We start from the raw sequence: 25,252 nt of genomic DNA on the forward strand, positions 1-25,252 counted from the left end.
TTTTCTTTTCACTGATTGGATGAATTAGATGAGAGGGGAAAATTGTGAAGTCTTGACCATCAGTCGGATTATTTTCTGGAAACTGTTCCAACAATGTTTAAAAATCATCATTCACTCGGGAAAACATACGTGTCTCGCTAAGTTATTGTAAGGAGGGACCGGGAGACGACTCGGTCTGAAGAAGCACCCGAAACACCACCGATTCCTTTACTCCAGAGATGCTGCCTCACCCGCTGAGTTGTTCCGGAAATTTATGTCTATCTTCGGTATAAACCAGCATCTGCAGTTCCCTTCCCACACTACAGGAGACGGTTGTCCATCGCTCTGTCCACTGGAGGAAACCCCGTTTACAGAACCTTGCCGCACAAAGAACGATTTAGAGCACCTTTCAAAGCATCAGCTTGTCCCAAACTGCTGCACAATCAATTAAGTCAATCTGAAGAAGAGCTCTGACCCAAAACGTGACCTGTCCATTTTCCTGCACAGATGCTGCCTGAATCGCTGGGATCTTCCAACGTCTTGTATTTTGATCAAGATTGAAGCATCTGCAGTTTCCTGTGTCTCCAAAGAAATCCGGTTTAGGTACAGACATTGTTGCAGTGTAGGGAACGCCATTGCCAATTCGTGCATAACCAGTTCCGCAAGCAAAAGTGCAATACTCTCTAGATTAGCGGTTTTAGTGAAGTTAGTTGAAGGAATTTTTTTTTGGACGAACGGCACTGGCGAGAATTCATTTGGGATTGGACAGAGCGTCGGTTTATTATCACATCCAAAAAGCCGCGGTTCTGCCTCACTGCTGTACAGAATATTGTTTCAGTATGGACTTCGACCTCAGATCTCAACATTAGGTTTGAACACAAATCTCAGACTCAAAACTCATTCATACGAATGTCTATCTATCCGCCAAACTTTCAAAGTGCCCCCCCCCCCCCGCCCTTCCTATCCCAGTGTCCATTGCTTTTGGGGGGGGGGGGGGGGGAGAGGAGAGGAATTCCAGCATATGTTGTGGAATCTATTCCATGGTGCGCAGGGGGACGAGGGGTGATCTTATAGAGCTGAATAAAATCGTGAGAGGAATAGATCGGGTAGAGACGCACAATTTCTTGGCCAGAGCTCCGGAACCGAGAACCAGACGTTTAAGGTGAAGGGGGGAAGTTCTAATAGAAATCTGAGGGGTGACTTTTTCCACACAAAGGGTGGAGGGTGTGTGGAACGAGCCAGAGGAGGTAGTTGAGGCAGGGATAATTACAACGTTTAAGAAACAATTAGACAGGTACATGGATAGGACAGGTTTGGAGGGTGGGACTAGTGTAGATGGGGCATGTTGGTCGGCGTGGGCACGTTGGATCGAAGGGCCCGTTTCCACGCTGTAGAACTCTGTGACTATGCAGTCAACGTGAACTTGTGCTACAAACAATTTGCTGGAGAATCTGCAGAATCTGCGGGTGAACAACAATTGTAGACGTTTCTGGTCGAAACTCTGAATCAGGACCTGTGAAGAACGCATACTTCCATTTTTGGGCTTTCAATAACGCCGCCATTCCCCTTTGCCCAGGCTTATTTAGAGGGCAGTTAATGATCGACAACATTGGGGTTCAACATAACCGAGAGAGTGAGGGAATGACTTCTTTCTTTGAAGGACATTCGTGAACCTGATACGTTTTATAATTGATGGACACAAAGTGCTGGAGTAACTCAGCGAATCAGGCAACATCTCTGGAGAATCGGAATAGGTGACGTTTCGGGTTGGAACCCTTTTCCCGACTTTTTTTCTGACCGTTTTTTCTTACAATGACCCGGTCACCACTAGTAGCTCCTCGGCGGTTGTTTTAATTTCAAAAACGTAAACTCAATTATATTCAACGCTGTAAATTCAAAAGAACGAGAATATGTGCTGCAACCTCTCCTTGCAAGTTCAACCGTAAACGCACAACATCATTCTGTGATATCAGTGTAAAATATAACGGGCACCTATCAATCTACTTGGTTCATCAGCCACATTTGTAATTTCCAGTGAAATATCTGTATAGTCACCACGTCGGGAGAGCCATGTCATTCCTGGCAGAGGCGAAAAATATTATAAACGTTGGTGAAACAGGACGTAAAGAAGGGATCATCACTGTAAACCTATCCCAACACCACCATGAGTGGTGTCTTTTTTTCCCTTTTCCCTTTTCCCCGCTTTCTCCTGACTACAATCAGTCTGAAGAAGGTCTCGATCCGAAACGTGGCCTATCTATTTTATCCACAACATACCGAATAATTGGCGGGGCATGTAGCATGCATGGAGAACATGAATAGGTAACATTTCGGGTCGGGACACCTTTTTAGACTCACTGAAGAAAGGGTCCCGGCCCGAAACGTCGCTTATCCGTGTTCTCCATGGATGCTTCCTGAACCGCTGAGTTACTCTAGCACTTTGTATCATTCATTGAGAGTTATGTCCCCACCACTGTAACAGTTTCACATGAAGTCGTTTTCCATTGAATAAACTGAGACAATTTGTGTTCTGAGGGCTGATAGGGTTCAATAAAAGCGAACAGTTGACACGATCTTCTGTTCTTGCAATTATCCAACATTCCTTCTTGTCCCCATGCCACCATCTTTGGTCCATTCCACAACCACGTACCTCTGACCATTGCCTGTCGCAGGAACCCCCGAAATATTTTGGTTGTTCTCACCTTCCCCCGGGAAGTCACCCAAATGTTTAGAATTGCGGGGATTTTGACGATCAGGAGGTTGACGGAGGGTGAGACAGACTGGAATAGTCATGGGTGTGGAATCCATCCTAAATGATCTGAGGTGTGAGAGGGAAAGGGGTGGTGGTAGTTGATTGTTGAGCGAGAAGATAGTTCTAGTGATGGATAAATGTGGTCACAAGCAGAGCACGAGATATTCGACTGCCAAGTTTGCAAAATATCCGGTTCAGCGCCAGGGAGCAGCGGGAGCGTACTCACTGACGATGGACAGGCAGCCTGGCCAATGAAAGGCAGCGGATGAGGGCGAGCGTGGGATGGGGAAAGGGGAAGGAAGGAGGAATGGGGGATTTGGCAAGGAGGGGGGAATATGTAACGGTCATAAAGTCATGTGATAGAAGAGGAAGTAGGCCTTTCGGCCCATCGTCTACTCCGCCATTCAATCATGGCTGATCTATGTCTCCCTCCAAACCCCATTCTCCTGCCTTCTCCCCATAACCCCTGACACCCATGCTAGGTGGAAGGATGGGGAAAGGGGAGATGGTGGGGAAAAGGAGGGTTGGGAAAGAGAAAGGAATGGGGGGGGGGGGGGGTAATAGCGGACCTGTTTCAGTCCTCGCTCTCTCACCAGGAGGGCTGCCGCGGTTGACCGAGGCGGCTGTTCGGTAGCGGCCCAAGTAGAGATGGACAATAAATGCTGTCTAGTTTCGCGTCTGAAGTATCCCGATATTACACCAGCTCCGCCATTTATTTGAGTGGGGTGAGGGAGCGGGGACGGAGTCAGGTCCGCTAAGACCCCCAGCTCTCCCTTATTTCGTCCTGTCCTGTCTCCCTCTCCACTCACTCCCCCCACCGCCTCACATGAAGCGGGGCTCACGGAGCTCGGAGCAGACAATCGCCAGGCTTTTTTAAAGAAAAAATAGAAGCAGCTAATCCAATAAGACGATCTGAGTTCTCGATTCGCCATAATTCGATAAAGTCTGGCTTTGAAAGGTGAGCGGGCGTCGCGATGATATTGCACCCATTTCATTAGCAGGACCCGAATTAAATCAAGGTCTTGTACACTGATTTATTGAGACACAGGGAGAGGCATTAGCGCACGCACTGCACTTAGGGTATCACTCATTCTCTCTTAAATATGTTTTCACTGACTACCTCTCAGTAGTTTGCAGAGCCTGCACCAACTGGATCTGCGTGTTTCCAATTACACTCATTAGGAGCAGACACTGTGCCCACATGCAAAGTAGAGCGATGCGTTGAAAGTTCTCCATTATTAATTTACATCTAAATGAACCTCCCCAGCTGCCAAATAATCTAAGGACAAGTTAATACAGGGGTTGAAATACACAGCTTGCAATGATTGGAAAGAAGCGCGAAGAGCGTCCGAATTGTGGAATTGGTTTAAAATCGATATTAAAGCACAAAATAGTGCTCACACCTCTGCCACCGAACTTCTCAGCTTTCTTCTTGACTTGAGGGGCCGAATGGCCTGTGCACCCCCTCACCCCCCCCCCCCCCCTCTCTCTCTCTCTCTCTCTCTCTCCCTCCCACGCCCCTAACCCACCCCCTACTCCTCAAATTTGCCAACCGGTGAAAACCCGTGGGATCTGGTTATTGGTAGCGTTTAATGGAAACAGTTTGTTTCATTAGCCGCGCTTCCTCGTCCGGTTTCATACCCGCGGACTCACATCCACGGAGTCATGTCGGCCAACCAAAGAACATATCACTGTGCAGTGACTTTGAACCTTCGTGTTGTGTCTCATTTCTCCAGCATCTGCCCGCCAAATTCCCGCGACAGGATTGCATCTGATTTTCCCCAGTTGCCCGTGGACTGGGAGATGGGGCTACTGGGATGGATCCGGCCTAACGCTGCACCCCAGTTCAACGCTAAATCCCAGCCCAACAATACACCATCAGCATAACACAGCACCCCAGCCCAAAACCACAACCATCCCCACCACTTGACACCACCGTGCAACAACAACACTACAACCCGACCCAGGCCAACACTACACCGCAGCTTAACACTGCACCCCATATTAACACCACCCCACAGTCCAATAACGTTTAATCCGCAAGTCAACTTCACCACGCCAACCCAACTGAACCCAACTGTCCCTACCATACCAACAACACTGATAACCGAACAAATATCCAGCAACAAACTCTCTTCTGCCGATGCGTAAACATATTATACCTCCATCCCAAGCGACCAAGCACAGGACGATTAAATTCTGCAGCCGCCTACAAGATGTAATGAATTTCATTATTCCGTTTCGGGACATATGGTAATAAAACACTCATGACTCTTAAAGGAGAGTGAGGGAATGTCAACACCTCGCAGATGGGACACATTTCTATCAATTCTATTTATTCCCACGGCGCCCACTGGGTTCAGGTTGATATTTTCAACCCGTTCCCTCACATTGAAAAATAACGTTTCATTTTTGTTCCAAAACTCCCGTTGCAGCCCAAGCACCCGGTCCCCGGACACAGCCAGCGGCTTGAAGTAAACTGGGAATTTATCCATGTGGCTGCACCGCATCTTTACCTCCCCCATCCTCCAGTTTAAACATTCCCTGCCCACAGGCGTTGAGACGGAAAATGTCCTGCGCTTGGGGCATTGAAAACTCTGGAAAATAATTTGTACAGTGTTTCCAGCATTTTCGTTTTTTTAACGCAATTTATTCAATTCAGTGTTTTTCTTCGACGGTTTTCGTTACTTTCCCTTTTTTCATCCCGAATTAGGGCTCAATTGAATCAGATGCATATTTCCGAACTCAGAGCAGTTATTACTTTATCAAGTAAGTTTATGAGAAAGGGGATCGATTGCGGTATCTGTATGAGGCGGACCGCCGTTCTGTCAGGGGACGGGAGAGGCCTCAATGTGCGAATAACTCTCAGCCCGGAGTTACACTCACTGCCAAAGCTTTTAGCACATTATCCGCTGGCAATTTGAAGATAATCTAATTGTCAAGTGGGCTGATTAAACCTCCTGCACCGCATTTACATTTGCAGTGTGCGGGGTGTCAAATGGTATTAAAAAAAAACGCTGATTCCAGCTCCATTCACAGTGCAAATTGCATGAGTTTTCACTTCAGATGACATTGAGTATTCTTTGCTCCTTCCCACTGCATCCTCGGAATTTGATGGTGTTCTGGCGAACAAAAATAACTGAATACCCCAGACGAAAAAATAAATCCAGTTGAATAGAAAACCCGTCGCCCCTCTCGCCCATCACCCGACCTTGGGCTTTCTGCAAATACCTCTTCTATTAGGGGGGAAAATTTTCGGTCGGTAAGTCCACTACTAATAATAAATACAAACATTATGCCAATAGCTTGACAATATTTCTCAAAATAAAGTGAAACGATTATAAATGTTTGCAACAGATATTCGCCGAGTTATGATACAATTGAATCTTGGTATATATTCCACGGGCTCTCTCTGTTGGTTCGCATGCTGTCTCCTGTGACTGCTCTTTTATTTATTTTACCCATCTCCGCATTTATCCATGTCTTTATTATTTTTCTCAACTTTAATTTTATATATTTTCACAACGCCTGTGATGCATCTCTTCACATCACTCCGTAGAAATATATAATATACCAGTGTGTGTATCTGTAAACAGCTCTGTGTCGGATGATATATCTATATTGTACAAGATATATCCTTGTATTTTTAATTACCCATTCTTATGAACATTTTAAATCAGCTGTACTTCTTTTATTTATGTCTCCGTTGTTACTTCAAATAACTGTAAAATATTTTATTGGTGAATCTGGACTTGTTGCCGTCAAAATAAGAACTGGCTTTTTAAAAGAAAAGCTTCCTCGAAGAGAACATCGGCTTTATAAATCAACTAAGCTGAGTGTTCCCGCCTTTGCTTCAACACTCGGTCGGAAGTACAAAGCATGTAACTAGAATTATTGCGCACGTGAATTGATTCTTTCACAATGCTCTGCGAATGAAGAAAAAAACCCTGCACAATCCTACACAATCAGATCCGAATATGGACGACCAAGTACTGCGTGAAACCATACGTGTAAATGCGAACGGATACCGAGATTTTTCATTCTATTACGGTATAACGAGAAAAATATCGCTGCACTGTAAAGACTTTGCGGGGCCTGGTCAAAGCAGGCAAATAAAATGTATTGTTTAGACGGCGAATCATTCAGAGGTTGCTTGTATTTCCCAGTGATCCTGGAATATACAGGCCGGTTTGTAAAAATATAATCGTTGGCTACGAGAATGACCATTGGAGCAACAATTTTTTTTTAAATGCACGTGAATGTTCAAAAACCGTCCTGAGAAATTGACAGCGATTGAAACAAGCGGCGGTCTCTGAGAAATGCCGCTCTCCGTTTCAAAGGCAAAGCTTCCGCGAAATGCAATGATTATCGAGGAACATTTTCCAAGTTACACCTAGAGGAATTGTTTGCTGGTTTTAATACATTTACTCATTTTAATGTTCCACGCCAGAACAACGGAAAGGATTAGGGGCCGAATTATATCACTGACAACGCGGTTCGCAGAAGATTTCAAAGCCCGGTGCACGACCTCTCATTCTCCGTCTTTAAGATTTTCCTTGAAACATAATTAAATCGAAACTATTGGGGAATGAGGAGGCTAGTTATTAAACTCCGCAAGTCCGCACGCACGCACGCACTTCCACGAAACTGGGAAAGATACGGACGCCGATTAAATAGCCCGAAACTCGCACCGAAAGTAGAATTTGGAAGGCATCAGTTCCAAAAACAAAAGATGGTTAATTATTTTTTATCTGTTTTGGGCTTTCAGACGGGTGAGTCTGTGAAAGAGTGTGAGAAATGAAAGACATCCTTCAGTTCTGACTAATTAATTACACAGGGCTGCCTGCAGACTCTCTTGTCGGTCTAGACAACTCTCATTTCCTTATCTAAGAACAGCGATTGTGGTGGGAAAGAAAAAAAGAGAAATGGTTCAACAGAAATTTTGGCCAATAAGTGAGTTCCAGTTGAATTGAGCGCGGCTCCACCGGCAGTACAAAGGCCAATAGTTTGGAAATATTTAATAAACACCTCAACATAAGGGAACGATTTGAGGCTTCGGCTAGGATTAGGAAGAGATAATTCTCGTCTCTCCTGAAGTCCACACGAATTCTAATTTTAACAAGACTCTTAGGTATCTGTCTGGAGCGAGAATGCCTGTAAACAAGGCAGGAGGAATGTGAAACACGCCGGGCGCTGGGCACTTCGGAGACATTCTCCGCACCAGAAACAGACTCTCATTCCTGACAACGTCACTAACATTAACTTGATGCAACACTTCCAAGTTGTAGCGTGCAAACTCCGAGCTGTGTTCTTACAGGAGGAATTTGAGACCTGGGCCACGACCTGCGCTGCAGTTTGTTTCTGCATGCCCGCAGGAAGCGGGCGCGCTGCTCCGTGGCCCAGAGAGGGTTAATCCCCGTGACTCCGCCCCAACCCCGCTCCGACGGCGGACCGGCCCCATCCACGCCTGCGCACGACCGACACTCTTTAGCCAGCAACTAAGGCGCATGCGCACACCCTTGGCATCCTCCGAGGGCGGCCAGCGGTGCGCACGCGCACTGGGTTAATCCACCTTATCTGGTGGGAAGCAAGTGGGCGTGACGTCAAAGATCGCTGATTGGCTCCCACCACCCCCACCAGAGTCTAGGGTACGGGGTGCGGGAGACAACAAATTAATTGACAGTGCGGGAGGCGATTTACAGTCAGTCGGTAAGCGCTCGGTCAAGGCAGAGGGGAGCAACTTGTCCCGGAGTGAGTGAAGTACCTCCCGGGTTGCTCCTGGACCGCAGCCGAGACCCGGACCCAACTGGCAGCAACTGCGCAAGGTCCCAGCATGGAGTACAACAATACCAAACCACAGCTCTCGTCCCGGGCTAATGCTTTCTCCATTGCGGCCCTCATGTCAACTGGAAACTCCAAGGACAGGGAACTACAGGAGAATACGATCAAACCCCTCGGTAAGTCAATCCTTGCACCAACGGAGCCTCGCCGCGCACCTGCGAGAATGTTACTGACGATGGCTAAAGCTTCCTGTCGTTGCATGATTTGGGATTAACATGTTTGGGGACATGCGTGGGATAGGTGCTCCAGAAACGGGAGAAGCCGGGCTGAATCTGTTAAAGTTAACTGGAAGCATTTGGGTTGACCTCTATGTTGAAGGAAATGTCGCTCTCGGATGCGGAGTAGCGTCTCGCTGTGCAGAGTTGCTTTGAAGTCTGGCTCTGAAGTTTGAAGCGCAGTCGGTAAAGATGGTGAGTCGGGGGGTCTGACTGAGGATAACGATTCGGGTGAGGTCCGCGGTTATCGCTTGACCGGGCGGTCGTGGTTGCCAGCAAACTGACAATTGCCTTGTCCCTCTAAACAGAACAGTTTGTGGAGAAGTCTTCTTGTTCGCAGCCCCTGGGTGATCTGGGCAGCCTGGAGCTGGGAGATTACGGCAGCAGCGGATCTCCGGCGTGTACGGAACCTCTCATCCCGACCACCCCTAGCGTCCCCAGCGCAGAGATGGCTAAAATCACCTGTAACTTGGAAACCAAAGAGCTGTGGGACAAGTTTCACGAGTTGGGCACCGAGATGATTATCACTAAATCCGGCAGGTAGGGAACTGCGGCAGTGAGTCGACCAAGGGGACCGTGCTTACATTTAATTTTAGACTAGACTTATTGGGTTCATAGAAACATTGCGGGAACCATTTGGTCAAAGGAGAATTCGAAGAATTTACAGAAGCGCATGTCTTGAGGGGGAATGTTAAAACTGGGCTCTGTATATTTAAACGCCTCCATGTTTCGTTAATTACCGCCGCCTCGCTTGATATTTCATGGTATATACCGGACACGGAGGCAAATCTGAACGAAACAACGCCGTACGGAGACTAGCGATGAGCGACGTCGGGTGAGCTTGCACTCGGAGTGACCACGACCGGGGTGATTTCCCTTGCCCCGTAACGTAAAAAAAAGACACCAGCTATTCGCAATGAGTTGATTCGATCTGATAGCATAGAAACATAGAAACATAGAAAAAATAGGTGCAGGAGTAGGCCATTCGGCCCCTCGAGCCAGCACCGCCATTCAATATGATTATGGCTGAAATCAATACCCCGTTCCTGCTTTATCCCCATATCCCTTGATTCCTTTAGGCCTAAGAACTAAATCGAACTCTCCCTTGAAAACATCCAGTGAATTGGTCTCCACTGCCTTCTGTGGCAGAGAATTCCATAGCGACCCAAAACGAAAGGATTTCGATCCGTGCAGTTATGGGGAAAATGAACGGAAAAATTAAACCAGGAATTGTGTAGAATCAATTATTTTCACGCCGGTGATCGCAAGTAATTCTCTAATATTGTTGTATTCAATAAACGATTTAGAGTTGTGAGAATATTTTGAAATCATGAAACATCGCAACGTTTCGTATCAAGGGCAGCCGAATCACGTTTGTAGGAGAATTGTTCTTGATTGTACGGCTGCCAAAATACTGAGTGGTGTGTCAGGTCAGCCCTGTCTCCAACCACCCCTAGCTCTGCGAGTCCAGGGACTCGGACCTGCTGCAACTCCAGACCCCGCGGTCTGATGCCGCGGCAGAACCCGCGGTGTGAGGGACGTGAGCCGCTTCAAGGCGGACCTTTCGAAAGCAGCCTCCAGCATAAAGAGAGGAGTTTTTTTCAGGGCTGCGGTGAAATAGAACCCGGAGGGGAGGGGGAAACCATTGAAACCCACCCACCCAACAGAGAGTCATGTTAGCGATTTTTTTTAACCTTTACTCCCGCCAGGGGAAGGGGATGTTGGTGAGCGGGCTTGCGGGGAAGGAGGAGGACGTTGTTTTATTATTTCACTCAGGCTTGCTAATGCCCCCGTTGAGATTTCAATTCCGATTGAAGCTCGTTTGCTTGCGGTTCTCCTGCCGCAGAGTGCACAGTTATTAGTTGGATGTTGGAGACGCGTTGAGCCGTGCTATAGTTGGGGTTAAAGAGTTGCTCGCTTCCTCTGGCATGTTTCAGGAGAATGTTCCCAACTATCCGCGTCTCGCTGTCTGGAGTCGATTCCGAGGCGAAGTATATCGTGTTGATGGATATCGTGGCGGTGGACAACAAGCGTTATCGCTACGCCTACCATCGCTCATCTTGGCTGGTGGCAGGCAAGGCCGATCCGCCACTCCCAGCGAGGTGCGGTATTTGTTTTCACCCTTTGCTCCGCGATAATCCTAGATTCACCCACTCCCGCCCGCGTCTGTCCGACAGAAACTGTCGATCGAAACATTCCCGATGCTGAAAATCTGCATCTAAAAACACAAATGCTGGAAACAGAAGGAACGGGCCGCGGCTTCTTTCTCCACAGATGCTCCCTGGCCTGCTAAGTTTTTCCAGCATTTTCTGGTCCGGTAGTAATCAATGAGCATCCAGAGCTGTTCCCGGAACACATGACTAGTGTCTGAGTAAACGTCTTTATTTGGTGCTGTGCTGAGAATGTGTCTCACTCCAAACAAAGAGGCAAATCCAGCGTTTACAGATCGTGGCACTCCCACTTCCACTTACCGAGATAAAGACAGGATAAAATATCGATGGCCCACCCCTGTCATCGCAATGTAATTCACTGTAACCTGGCACTAACCCGAATGTATTCCAGTTCAAATCATTTGGGCATCTGGCACGCTCCAGAGAGATGTCATGATGTCCAATCCACCCGTGTAGAATCTACTCATCACTCTAACAATACCCTAAACCCAATCAACCGAAACCAAATCACACTAACCCCAATCGCTTTAACTATTCACTCTGCCCCCAATCGCCTAACCACAATTACCCAATCAGGTCACTCTGCCCTAACTAACACCCTAACTCCGATCCGAAATACTCTCCATTCCATATCAACCCATCCTGACTGCATTCAATCTAACCAAACCTGCAAATCACTCTAACAAGGTCAGAATCACCTCAATGGCTCTGACCACAAATTCAATCACCCTGCCCTATCACTGTAGCTCTGATCCTAACAATCGCTTTATCCCTACCTCCAACTTATCTTGACACTAACCCTGTATTTTGCCAATTAAAATTAAGCATTCTGATAGTACTGAGCAGTGCTGAACTACTATCTGATGTCCCTCGGATTATCCTTGACCGGACTTTGCTGGCTTTACCTTGCACTGGACGCTGTTCTCTTACCATGTTTCTAAACACTGTAAATGGATTGATTGTAATCATGTATTGTCTTTCTGCTGACTGGTTAGCACGCAGCAGAAAGCTTTTCACTGTACCTCGGTGCACGTGACAATAAACTAAACAGACTGAAACCTCGGCAGACTATGTCAACGCAGAACTTCTGACAAAAATTCTGGGGAACAGAATTCCCAGGTTGCAGTAACATAACGGACTGCTCCCGATACTGGTCCGTTTTCCTTTTGGAAATTCTGAGATTATGTTGAATAAAATCAAAACTGCCCAGACGATAGGGCAGCTTGTCGAATGTTGCATGGAAGCAGATCAAATAAACTGGATATTTGATACTTTGTTCTTGGAGGCTTGAAGATCTCCATAGACACAAAAAGCTTGAGTAACTCAGCGGAACAGGCAGTATCTCTGCAGAGAAGGAATGGGTGACGTTTCAGATCGAGACCCCGATCTCCAGTTTATTGATGCAGAATTTGCTCATCCCAAGTCCGTCGATCCCGAATCCATTGATTTCAAATCTGATTCCGCCGAGCCGGAATCCGCAGATCCGGAATCCAGTACTGTCCCCGAATGCACTGACCAGCCCGGTCGTGCATGGACATTTTCCCACTGCTCTCCGTTCCCGCAGACCTCACCTCCCCGTCTACCATGCCCAGAAGCAATTCCCCTCTTAACCCCGCCTCTTTCTGACCACCATATCCCGATTTTAGGCTCTATGTGCACCCTGACTGTCCGTTCACTGGGGAACAGCTTTCGAAACAGATGGTCTCCTTCGAGAAAGTGAAACTCACCAACAACGAGTTGGATCAACACGGACACGTGAGTTGTACTGAGTTTATTTCGGGCAATCCCTAGCGCTGGAACTTTAAACATAAACTGTAATCGTTGACTTGCAACCGGTTTGAGGTTGCTCGATGAGACGGTTGAGGAATTCCGGAGCTCCTTCTACCCGGGCCTTTAGTTTGTACAGAACAGGAACCCACAGACCTGCGCCCGCAATTAGCCGCATGACATTGTTGCAATCAAAATCCCATGTCCCGTTCCCTAGACCAGGAACTCCCAACGCACCGACTCCCAAAGCAGTTCATTCACACGACTGCACTGGCAAATTGCCAGCTTAACTCCGCATATTTACGCAACACTGAACACCGTAGAGTGACGTCGTGGGCTGGTTCCCAATACTTCATTGAATAAACCGCAGTTGCAGTCCTCCCATTAGTCTGAACACCCCCCCCCCCCCCACCACCACCACCACGCCTTCACCTTCTCACTCTGTATGTCTAGTTGTGCATAAGTAAGGGTGCATGTATAAGTGGGTCTGTGTACAGATGTGTAGTCCATAGTTGTGTGCATGTACAGGTGTATATATATATATATATACGATTATGCGCACAGACCATTTTTACATGCATATATATATATATATGTATATGTATGTAAAAATGGACTGTGCGCATAATCGTGCGTACTAATGTATGTGTCTGTGTAGAGGTCAATAAGGGTAGGATTACTATCAGGTAATCGGAAACAAGTTAATTGTTTAATGTATTTTAATTAAGGGGCCTCTTAACCCAGCCTCTTAATTGCTGCGTAACGATAAACTGACCTTGAAACCGTGAAATGGAAAAAGCCCCAAAAATAAAAATGGTAGAAACATCAGTCGGTTGGATCAGCCTGCTGTATAATCAACGTCCAGGCAATCCTCGGGATTATTATCTGAAGTACACATCACCCTTTGGTCCATTTAACTAACGGATTTGGTGAAGTTGGGGTTATGGCCGAGGGTTGCTTTGGGCCTGTACGACAATTCTTCTCGTGTGGGAAGGAACTGCAGATGCTGGTTTGCACCGAAGAAAGACACAAAATGCTGGAGTAACTGAGCGGCACAGGCAGCACCTCAGGATAGAAGGCATGGGCGACGTTTCAGGTCGAGATCCCTTTTCAGTCCGTTTCGGGTCGAGACCTTTCTTCACACCCGACCCGTTTTTTTTCTATCCAGAGATGCTGCCTGTCCCGCTCAGTAACTCCAGCGTTTTGTGTCAATCTTCGGCAATTGTTCTCGTCAGCCGGAGCCGATCAGCATCGTTGGTCATCGCCTCTTTGATCTGACTCCCCGCCCTCTGCCTAATCCTAGTCTTTATCCACCGGGCTAGGATTCTACCGTTGGGGTAGTTTTTGGGATGGGGTTGAGTTGTCGAGGTGCCAATATCATGTGTGTGTAATGCAGACGAATTCATTCCACAGATAATTTTAAACTCAATGCACAAATATCAGCCCCGGGTTCACGTCATTAGGAAGAAAGACCACACCGCTTCTCTGGTCAACCTCAAGTCGGAGGAGTTCCGCACCTTCATCTTCCCGGAGACAGTTTTCACTGCGGTGACCGCCTACCAGAACCAACTAGTGAGTCGCCGCTGTCACGCCGCCCGTCATCGGCTCAGACCCCCACCCGCTGCCCGCCCTGTCCCTCTTCATCCAGCCGATCACTACGCTGCAAATAGCCCAGGGTCGTTATAAATATAATGAATGGATTTTATTAAATACGAGATTACCGGGACAGAGGTCCCTCACATGGAGGTCATGTGGCAGAGGACACCGGCAGAAGTCACTATAATAGGAAACTGCGGTAGAGATCACTGGGACAGAGGTCGCCAGATAGTGGTTACTTCCACAGGTAAGTGGGATAGATGTCATTGGGACAGATATCACGGGACAGACATTACTAGTATAGGTGACTCGGGTGGAGGTCGCTGAGTTAGAGGTCAGGGGCAGAGGTCGCTAATATAGGTGGCTGGCTTAAAAGTGAACGGGACAGAGGGCAATAGAACAGTGGTCAACGGGAGATGTAATTTGTACTGAGGTCACTTGGACAGAGGCCCTCGGACAGAGGTCACTAGGCTAATTGCTAGTGGCAACAGAGATGGTGATTGATTTTACGGCGGTCAACGGGTTTTCAACCCAAGTAAAGAACCTGTGAAAATCAAAAACAAAATAGGAAATATTAGAAAGACTCAGCAGGTAAGGCCACAACTGCAGGGAGGTAAAGTCAATGTTTCAGGTCCAAAGCTCTCAGACAGGACTGGTCCGGTCAGCTTCCTGGGTATAATCCGGCTAAAGTCTATGAGGAGTTCGCAGGTCCTCCCTGTAACCACATGGGTTTACCTCCGATGCTCAGGGTCCCCCCCCCCCCCCCCTCCCCCGCACTCCGAGGACTTGCTGGTCGGTATGGTACATCTGTAAATTGCCCTGGGGTATGTAGAGAACATAGGGTTATAGGAAAGTTAGTGAGGCTTGGATTGCTCTATGAGGTGGCACAGTCGCGATGATCCGATTGTCCTCCTGATCTGTCATATGAAAATACGAAATAATCCGCTAAAGAGGATCAGTGACTTTTACTGAATCTACCAGCCTTTGAACTCCGGGTTAGTAATTCTGACCGTATTGCAGCCGCAGCCCCAACCTAAAGTAAGGAATTAGGATTCAGACTTTTCTGGGGAGTGGTCCCGAATTTGAAACCTTAACTATTTCTCTCCCAACAGATGCTGCGTGACCTGCCGCCATTTTCCAGAACTTTCTGTTTTAGTTTCAGATTTCCAGCATGTGTCATCCTTCTCTTCGCGTCGCTGTTTACGGGGAATTTTCTCATTATCTTTCTGCCCTGCAGATCACCAAATTAAAAATCGATAGCAATCCTTTCGCCAAAGGATTCCGGGATTCCTCCCGGCTCACCGATATGGAGAGGTACTGTCTCCCGGAGTAAGGCCCTTTCTTCTCAGTTTCATATGATGTGAATATCGCGGTTTACACAATGCAAAACAAACATAAATTAATACGAAGGAGTATAAGCTTCTAGTTTAGTTAACACTTCGGGTTGTAAAACGTCTCTGCATGTTACTGGTTGTAATATTGTAACAGTGAAACTATGCTCCGGTTCTCAATCATTTCAAGTCAAGGCAAGTCAAGTCAAGTTTATTTGTCACATACACATACACGATGTGCAGTGAAATGAAAGTGGCAATGCCTGCGGATTGTGCACAAAAAAGAATTACAGTTACAGCATATAAATACAGTTAATAAGTTACTATAGTGTAGACAAAAATGTAGTCTCTGGAGTTATAAAAGTTCACAGTCCTGATGGCCTGTGGGAAGAAACTCCGTCTCATCCTCTCCGTTTTCACAGCGTGACAACGGAGGCGTTTGCCTGACCGTAGCATCTGGAACAGTCAGTTACTGGGGTGGCAGGGGTCCCTCATAATCTTGCTTGCTCTGGATCTGCACCTCCTGATGTATAGGTCCTGCAGGGTCATGTAACCGCTTCAGAGTCATGTAATGAGTGGAGTCTGGTGTTGGCCGACACTGACCATTGTGGACGAGCTAGGGCTGGCCGTTACAGACGCAGCTTGCCCGCGCCCATCTCCTCCCGTCACCTTGCTGCGGCGCTGGCTCCGACACTGAGACCGCAGATGTACCTCGGCTTGAACCATGCAACTCCCTCCGAACACGTTGACGCTTCCCACTGTATTGGTGGACGGCGGAGCCAACTCGCTCCTGCCTCTTGTTCCATTGAAACACGTGAACCCCCGTCCGTCCCCGGATCCACTCCCAACCCATCCCGATCCAAACCCGCCAAGTCCCCACCCTTCAACAGGAAGGTACTCTCCGGGCTATCGGCATCCTCGCGGGTTACTGTGTGGCTGCGAGCCCAGTGAGGGTGTGCTGAAGGTTTGGACGTTGGGCTTTTCAGGTGCGCATGTTCTGTGGTTTCCAGGCCACCCGTTCTCCGCTGTTGCTTGAATCCCGATTTCCACCAGCTTTCCATTTCGACCGGTCGCATTTCATGGTTTAGTTTTGGGGGAGCGTTAAAAAAATTACTGGATCAAAATTTTGAGAGGAGGGGTTTACTCGTGTTTTAGCCTTGCAAGGTAACGGGTGTATGTTCTATTTTTGAGAAACGCCAGTCTATCTTTCAACGAAATATCTCGCCCTTCACTGAAGCGGCCTGGACAGAGAATGCACGGAGATCAGGTCCCGCACACCCTGCCCGCGGGCACTGGGAGGGGCGAGGCGACGGGGCCCCAATGTAAAGAACCTAATTTGTCTGTGGGCCCAACGTTTGGCTTCGATTAGGTCTCAGACGTCTGACGTTTCGGGTTTGCTTCGACTCCTGGGCAGGCGGTTCAGCTCCGACCGTCAAGGGCTTGGGATGGAAAGATCAATTGTGTGTAGGCAGAGCGAGCCGCAGTTCCATTCACAGTCGGGACAGATTTGTACCGGTCCAATCGCAGCCCCGACCGGAGCTCACCGGCAGCCGGACCAGCGCAATAAGCTCGGCGGGGCTGCCGGCTGCGATGTCCCTGCTCCAGCACCCCGCTAGCGCCCTATGGTTGACGAATGCAGTTCAGGTATAATTCGGGACATTGGGTGAACTATTTCAAGGAATTTAGATTTATCTACAACCCCCCACCGCCATCCCCACCCCAGTCACTGCCCGCTTCACGGAGAGCCCCTACCTGCGCACCCCGTCCTTTCAGCTGCTATGATTTGAGGACTGGGTGGAATAGCGCCGCCGCACCCAGTTAGCTGGGCGGTCACTGCCGGTGGGCCAGAGGTGAGGACAAGTCTGACGGAGGTTGAGAGCGTTCGGACAGTTGTGTTTTCAACCAAATTTAAGAGTCGGGTTAGGACTGTTGTCAGAGATTGATGTTTGTGTGTAATCGAACTGACGCAGTTTGTTTTAGTGGGAAGTTAGATGAGCCGATGGCAAAAGTTTGAAAGGGGAGACATGGAGAATTGGTCGTAAGGAATCACTGGGACCGGGGAGTCACTGGGATTCGGGAATCATGAGATCCATGAGTCACTGAAATCTGTGATTCACTGGGATCTTCGGGATCTGGGGCGCGGTAGGAATGGAAATTCAAATTTTGGAGATATATCGAAATATTGCAAAGGGGAAACAGTTGTGTAATCCTTTGCGATCTTATCTCAGAAATTAAAATATGAAGTGATACGTTCATCTACTTGCACGGACATTGAAGATTAAGTCATTAGAGGCCGCGGGGAAGCAGGACTTTAACCTTTCATTCTTATTATGATCCACTCGTTGAATTTAAGTTAAATGTAATTTGGGCAGAGGTGAAATATTACAAGGAAATTGAGAAATAAAAGTTAGAAGAAATGGGAATCTAACTCAGACCTTACAATATATCGGAATAAAAACACAAAGTGCTGGAGTAACTCAAAGGGTCAGGCAGAATCTCTGGATGCCATGGATAGGCGACGTTTCGTGTCAGGACCCTTCTTCAGACTGATTTGCAGATGTTGGTTTATAAACCAATATCTGCAATCCCTTATGTCTCCGCACACTACATGGGCCAGAAGAGTTAAATCGAGATCATGTTTGTTCTTTAATTGCCTGCACATAGCAAGATGACTAATTGTAATTGAAAAGGGAGACATCAGCTGTCATGAAGCGAGAATCAGTTCAGTTCATCTCTACGCAGGTATCTACTTTTCACCAGGTGGCACTGGTTAGATTTACATCCCCAGGGGAGACGAGTTAGTGCAGGAAAGAGCGATTCTCTATAATCTATTGAATGATGCAGCAGACATGAGGGCCGAATGGCCTGCATGTGCTTCTATTTAGTTTGTTCTTGACCCTGTCTGTACTGTGCTGCAGGGAAAGTGTGGAGAATCTCATCCAGAAGCATACCTATGCACGATCACCCATCCGGACATATGGAGGTGAAGATGATGCTCTTGGAGAGGAGAACCAAATAGCACAGAACAGAGGTAGGAAAAAACCCGTATCTACAGCATATCCCATCACCCAGGGCACCCTGTCGCCTGAGTAACTGTAATATCCTTGACGTGTGCTCACTGCTATAATATGGTAAATGTAACAGTCAATCTGTGCAAAGCAAGATCCCACCAGCAACACCATGACAATGGCCTGGATATTGAGGCAAATATGCCAGTACTCACAGCGTTTTCCTGGATAGACAGCGGTTTCTGATCTGCACAGATGTGGATTCCAGCAGTAGCTGCCAATGACAAATTGTTCCGCCACTTACGGCCCCATGGCAATTTTCCATGATTTCATTATTTCTGTGTCTGCATTAATGTAATGACAGTGCTGAGTCAGTAGTTTCTGCCGAGATCTCTGGAGGCCCAGCAGTGATGGGGCACTGAGAAGATACATGTTGGATTGGCACCTGGTCAGGGAAAGCCAGGGAAAGCACACCCACCTGAGCTGTAGATCCTAACCCATCCCTGGTGAGAATAGCTGGGAACTCTCCAAATCTCCATCCTCACCCGGAGAACTGAAGCATTCCAGATAAGAGCAAAATCCCAAAGGTCTGCTGTGTAGGAAGAAACTGCAGATGCTGGTTTACACTGAAGATAGACACAAAATGCTGGAGCATCTCTGGATAGAAGGAATGGGTGATGTTTTGGGTCAAACCCCTTCTTCAGACTGAGAGTCAAGGGAGAGGGGGACACAGAGATAAGGAAGTGTAAGATGTGGAAATGAGACAACAAAGGAGATGCAGTTCAAGGAAAATGTTAAATAGATCATTGTTAGCTAGACGGTGACAACGAACCATACAGAGTTAAAATTTAATCAGAGGGACAGTCAGACTGGTTGGAGAACTAGGAAAGGAAAGGGATGGAGAGAGCAAGGTCAAGCAAGGGTTACTTGAAGGTAGAGAAGTCAATATTCATACCACTGGGGTGTAAGCTGCCCAAGCAAAATATGAGGTGTTCCAATTTGCGCTAGGCCTCACTCAGACAATGATAATGAAGGAGGCCCAGGACAGAAAGTTCAGTATGGGAATGGGAGGGGGAGTTAAAGTGTTTAGCAACCGGGAGATCAGGTAGGTTTAGGCGGTCCGCGCATTTCCTTTGATGTCTCATTTTCACACCTTGCACTTCCTTATCTCTGTGTCTCCCTCTCCGGTGACTGTCTGAAGAAGGGTCTTGAACCGAAACGTCACCCATTCCTTCTATCCAGAGATGCCTCCTGCCCTGCTGAGTTACTCCAGCATTTTGTGTCTATCCCAAAGGTCTGCTGTCACATAAAAATAAGTACCTCAGTAACATCTCTATAAAATCCTCCAAATGGACGCATACTGAATCTGTGCAAGAACGCAGCATAAACCCAGTCATTAGTTAAAGCTGAACCATTTATCATCCAAGTTACTGTACTGAGCCTAGATATCATCAGAAACCTCAGTCTCGCCATAAACTATTTAAGGAATGTTACAAGGACAAAATCTGCTCACAAATAATTAACAGAGTATAGTGTAGCAATGATAGCAATTTAATTTGGTTAGCAATCATTTAAGATTTAGAAAAGTGTTCCAAATAATTTTATTTAAAAAATAATAATTTCATTGTTTGTTGGCCTTATGCGACGCAGCAACTGAACTCTCCTTTAAACTAACCAAATGTCTCCACCACGGATGGTAAATGAGGGAGCATGCATTCAGGCTCAGCACTTGGGTTAGGCAAGATGATGGATCTGCTGGTCTCCGACTGCTCATTAGTTGTGTCTGCACAGTCTTACAGGATGCAGAGACCAGCGAGTGTCTCTCATCTCATTAGCTGCCAGGGTTAGATACAGTTTGTGCTTCTTATTGTACTTTGGAGCCAGCTGGGCACAGACGGGTTTTGCCCCACTTGTAACCAGAACTCACATCTTACCACCATTGGGCATAGGTGGGAACCTCCCTGTGTGTTGTGCTCAAATTAGCCCCCGCATTAGTTACCCTAATGCGTTAAAATGTCTCTGGGAAGGAGTGATTCCTACTATTGGGGGTGGGGTGGAATCCAAGAATCAGATGGGCTGTGAAATTTGGAAACAATTCTACATCCAGTATGGTGGAAATATGGAGATCCTTCCACCTGCAGCAATTGGATATCAAATCTGAGATATTCTTGCCAACTGAGGATATTAAGGGATAGGGGAAGAGATATTTATTTGGTCATAGATTGGTCTTGATCTTATTGAATGATGGAACAGATATGAGAGGCTGAATGGCCTACACCTGTTCCTCAATTTGCCTCCGTGGAATCCACAGCACCACGGATTCTGACTCGATCACTCTTCCACTTAATTAGGTTTAAATGTATTATTGTCACATGTTCTGAGGGACAGGGAAAACCTTTGTTTTTCATGCTATCCAATCAAATCAGACAATACTGTACCTAGAAACATAAAAACATAGAAACATAGAAAATAGGTGCAGGAGTAGGCCATTCGGCCCTTCGAGCCTGCACCGCCATTCAATATGATCGTGGCTGATCATCGAGCTCAGTAGCCTGTACCTGCCTTCTCTCCATACCCCCTGATCCCTTTAGCAAAAAGGGCCACATCTAACTCCCTCTTAAATATAGCCAATGAACTGGCCTCAACTACCTTCTGTGGCAGAGAATTCCACAGACTCACCACTCTCTGTGTGAAGAAATGTTTTCTCATCTCGGTCCTAAAAGACTTCCCCCTTATCCTTAAGCTGTGACCCCTGGTTCTGGACTCCCCCAACATCGGGAACAATCTTCCCGCATCTAGCCTCTCCAACCCCTTAAGAATTTTATATGTTTCTATAAGATCACCCCTCAGTCTTCTAAATTCCAGCGAGTACAAGCCCAGTCTATCCAGTCTTTCCTCATATGCAAGTCCCGCCATCCCAGGGATTAATCTGGTGAACCTTCTCTGTACTCCCTCTAAGGCAAGAACGTCTTTCCTCAGGTTAGGAGACCAAAACTGCACACAATACTCCAGGTGCAGTCTCACCAAGGCCCTGTACAACTGCAGCAGAACCTCCCTGCTCCTAAACTCAAATCCTCTTGCTATGAATGCCAACATACCATTCGCTTTCTTCACTGCCTGCTGCACCTGCATCCTTGCTTTCAATGACTGGTGCACCATGACACCCAGGTCACGTTGCATCTCCCCTTCGCCCAATCGGTCACCATTCAGGTAATACTCTGCTTTCCTGTTCTTGCCGCCAAAGTGGATAACCTCACATTTATCCACATTATATTGCATCTGCCATGCATTTGCCCACTCGCCTAATCTATCCAAGTCACTCTGCAGCCTCCTAGCCTCCTAGCATACCTAAACACAATCATGCCGAAATCAAGTACATTCAGTAGAGTGATGGGAAAGTAGAGAATGCAGAATATAGTCCTCCGCATCGTAGCGTACTGGTTCCAGAGACAAAGTCCAATGTCCTCAATGGAGTGGAGGTGGATTGGACAGTATTCAATACCCTATCCAATCCAGTATGTGCAGATTATAATGGAACCCATCGCCCAAAGACCGTAGATCAGACATTCTGCGATATTTGTGTAAGAAGGAACTGCAGATGCTGGTTTAAACCGAAGATAGATACAAAAAGCTGGAGTAACTCAGCGGGACAGGCAACATCTCTGGAGAGAAGGAATGGGTGACGTTTCAAGTCCAGACCCGGTATTTTCCCATTTGAATCCCCTACGGTAATTTCCCTCTGGAAATAGCATTCCCTTTGAGACCGCGGGAAAAGCCCATTCACACTCAGAAATTAGGGAACTTGTTTAAAATCATAACTCCAAGATGAAATCCAGATCTCCGGTGTTACAATATGCGCTTTGAATAACCACCATCCCCGACCAGGAGCTAGCACAGGGCTATCCATTTATCTGTACTTTGCTATAGTTCCAAGCTGCATTTTCCCACTCGGTTGGTGTACGTCAGGAGCAGCAGTGAAAAATAAGTGTAGAACCGACGCAATGTACCGATTTGAAAACCCGTGCCGGCCAGACATGAGTACAGGCGAAACTGAGATCTTACACAATGGAACCTAGAAAGGTAATTTATCCCCCAGCATTTACCCGAAGTTCACTAGGGAGTGAGACTCAAATCTTTAGCGGGGTTTGCTGATCTGTGCGGCCAAACCAACATTCGGATATATCCCGAATGTCTTAAGTAATAAAACTGAAGCAGAAAAGAACGATTAAAAAAAAGGTGCTCTTTTGGGAACAACCTAATTTAACGCCGTACCATCAGTGTATGGAGTTTTTCTGATTCATTGAATTGGATCAATCTCCATTTCAGCAGAGGGTTGGTGAAAGATAGGAAGAGAAAGTTTATACATCCCAACCTGGAAAGGAACTCACAGCCACAACAAAGTACTCGGGACTGCTCCACCGAGGGGGTGACTAGAGACGAAATGAAGGGGACCCCGACCATCTGCTGACCTTAGTCGGCAATCAGTGACTGGGAACTGAAAAGTGGATAAACTGCATACCATAATTATTTATCTAGATAATATAATGATAATTATAATATAAATTATTTACGAAATTTTTCTGGTGGTTTTTAAGAAAGATCCCGACCCAAAAGGTTGATTGGTCTCCCCGACCACAGATGATGCTTGACGGACTGAGTTCTTACAGCACTTTTGATTTGGTCACAACTGCCGCTTGGACTGAAGCAGGGTCCGTTAACACTCGGCCGCGATCTGTTAACATACGGCCGCTTTCCGTGTCCACAGGACTGCGTACACCGCCTCACACTCTACTTTCTTTCTGCAGGATCCGCCTTTACAACTTCGGACAACTTGGCCCTGAGCACCTGGGTTGCTTCTTCCTGCAATTTCCCGGGTTTCCAGCACCCCCAGTCGCTGGCAATCGCCACCACCGCCGCTTCGCTGGCCGCCCCTGTTCCTCACCCCATCCAAGGCTCGCTGCCGCAGTACAGCCGCATCGGGGTGCCTCTGACACCGTCAGCCATCGCCAGCTCCATGCAAGGCAGCGGACCGGCCTTTCCCACATTCCACATGCCTCGCTACCATCACTACTTCCAGCAGGGGCCCTACGCCGCTATCCAGGGCCTGCGGCACTCGTCGGCTGTCATGACCCACTTTGTGTGATGGACAGCGGGGTTGCATTTCCCCCAAGGACCGTGGCGCACGTGAGAGGCATTCAGAGCATCAGGGGCATGCTCTACACCAACAGCGCACCAAGAAACAACTCCTGCAGGGACACGGGCAGAGACGACAACCTCCAGAATGCATCACAGGATTGGACTACAATGCATTGTCACAGTGGACCACAATTCCCACGATGCACCGTTCACAGCCAGGCTGCAGGAAGGATGAAGCGCCCTCTTCTTGCAGCATTGGCACATCAGCGAGCTGTCAACACTGCCAGCCAGACGCATTCACTGTACCGTGTGGCACGCAGACAGCCCGCTGAACCAGCGACCTGAAGGACATTCCTGCACTAGTATTGCCAGATGGTGCACTGCTGCCGACATACTGAGGACTCTCAGCGTGTCTGAACATACAATTACATCTCCGATACAACCCGTCAGTGTGTTCGCAAGTGTGTGTGAGTGTGAGTGGGAGTGCGTGTGTGTATGCGTGTGTGTATCATCGGTCTGCGTACGGGTGTTTGTTGCGTGTGTGCATCAGTGTGAGAATCCGCGTGTGTCAATATGTCTGCGTGTATCAGTGTGCATGTGTGTATAATTGACTGTGCATATGTTGCAACAATGTGTCGGTGTTTGCAGGCGCGCACACGAGGTGCGAGAGACACTATGTCTGAGACTGAGAGTTCCCTTTTAAAATTATTTTTTTGCCAGTTTCTGGATATCGCTGCCATTTATTGCCCATCCTTAAATGTCGTTAAGAAAGTGATGGTCAGGTGGCTTCTTGTTCTGATGTGGACTTCCAGTGAAGGAGTTCCCCGCGTGCTGTTGTGGAGAGGGCTCCAGGCTTTAAACCTAGTGACTGGCAAAGTATTTCCAAGCCACGATGTTGTACGTCTTGGAGGGGAACCTGCTGGTGCTGATGTTCCCCTGTGCCTATTGCCTTTGTTCCTCTTGGTGTTAGAGGTCACGCTTCGGGAGGTGCAAAGGCAGTAGCCTGGGTGAGTAACTGAAGTGCAATTTGGAGACGGTGGACACTGCAGCCGCTGAGTGTTGGAGATGGAGGGAGGATTTGTTAAGGCTGGTGCGTGGGTATTGAACAAGCAGGCTGCTTTGCTCTGGATAGTGTTGAGCTGACTAATCCACGCAAGTGAAAACGGATCCATCACGCTTCTGACTTGTGACTTGTGGCAGGCGAGCAGGCCCTGTAGTGTCACTCTTTGCAGGATACCTAACCTTTGACTTGCTCCTGTAGGCACGGGATTAATGTGTCTGACATAGTTGAGCGTCTGGACATTGGTGATCACCAGGATGTTGATGGTGGGGTCCTGGTGATGATAACACCATCGAGAATTAAGGGAAGGTGTTTTGGCTCTCTTTTGGTGGACAATGTGATTGGTGGCATTTTTGTGGCCAACTATTTATTTATTACCTGCCACTTACCAGCCTG

General features: G+C 47.5%; 1 protein-coding gene across 3 annotated transcripts; it reads left to right on the forward strand.

Moving 5' to 3' along the window:
• The first annotated feature begins 8,558 nt into the window (after window positions 1–8,558).
• Window positions 8,559–23,949, forward strand: tbx20 (T-box transcription factor 20). Of its 3 annotated transcripts, none has more exons than XM_078398609.1 (8): window positions 8,559–8,688; window positions 9,096–9,327; window positions 10,725–10,889; window positions 12,605–12,713; window positions 14,139–14,297; window positions 15,559–15,650; window positions 18,571–18,683; window positions 23,466–23,949. In XM_078398609.1, exons 1-8 carry the CDS (start codon window positions 8,565–8,567, stop codon window positions 23,801–23,803), a joined length of 1,332 nt encoding a protein of 443 aa, XP_078254735.1. In that variant the 5' UTR covers window positions 8,559–8,564; the 3' UTR covers window positions 23,804–23,949. The 3 variants fall into 3 exon arrangements, with proteins under 3 accessions (XP_078254735.1, XP_078254733.1, XP_078254734.1); XM_078398607.1 differs by having other exon boundaries at window positions 8,565–8,688; window positions 15,559–15,635; window positions 18,538–18,683; XM_078398608.1 differs by having other exon boundaries at window positions 8,565–8,688; window positions 15,559–15,635.
• The last annotated feature ends 1,303 nt before the right edge of the window (window positions 23,950–25,252 follow it).

The sequence above is a fragment of the Rhinoraja longicauda genome, chromosome 4 (genome assembly GCF_053455715.1).
Source record: "Rhinoraja longicauda isolate Sanriku21f chromosome 4, sRhiLon1.1, whole genome shotgun sequence".
Classification (NCBI taxonomy): Eukaryota; Metazoa; Chordata; class Chondrichthyes; order Rajiformes; family Arhynchobatidae; genus Rhinoraja; species Rhinoraja longicauda.

Bases quoted from the DNA above. Each gene is read 5' to 3' on its own strand.
- tbx20 (XM_078398607.1), top strand. From the start codon at position 8,565: ATGGAGTACAACAATACCAAACCACAGCTCTCGTCCCGGGCTAATGCT. The intron at 9,328-10,724 runs GTAGGGAACTGC...GGCATGTTTCAG, and splicing joins ATTATCACTAAATCCGGCAG to GAGAATGTTCCCAACTATCC. The intron at 15,636-18,537 runs GTACTGTCTCCC...GCTTCTATTTAG, and splicing joins CGGCTCACCGATATGGAGAG to TTTGTTCTTGACCCTGTCTG.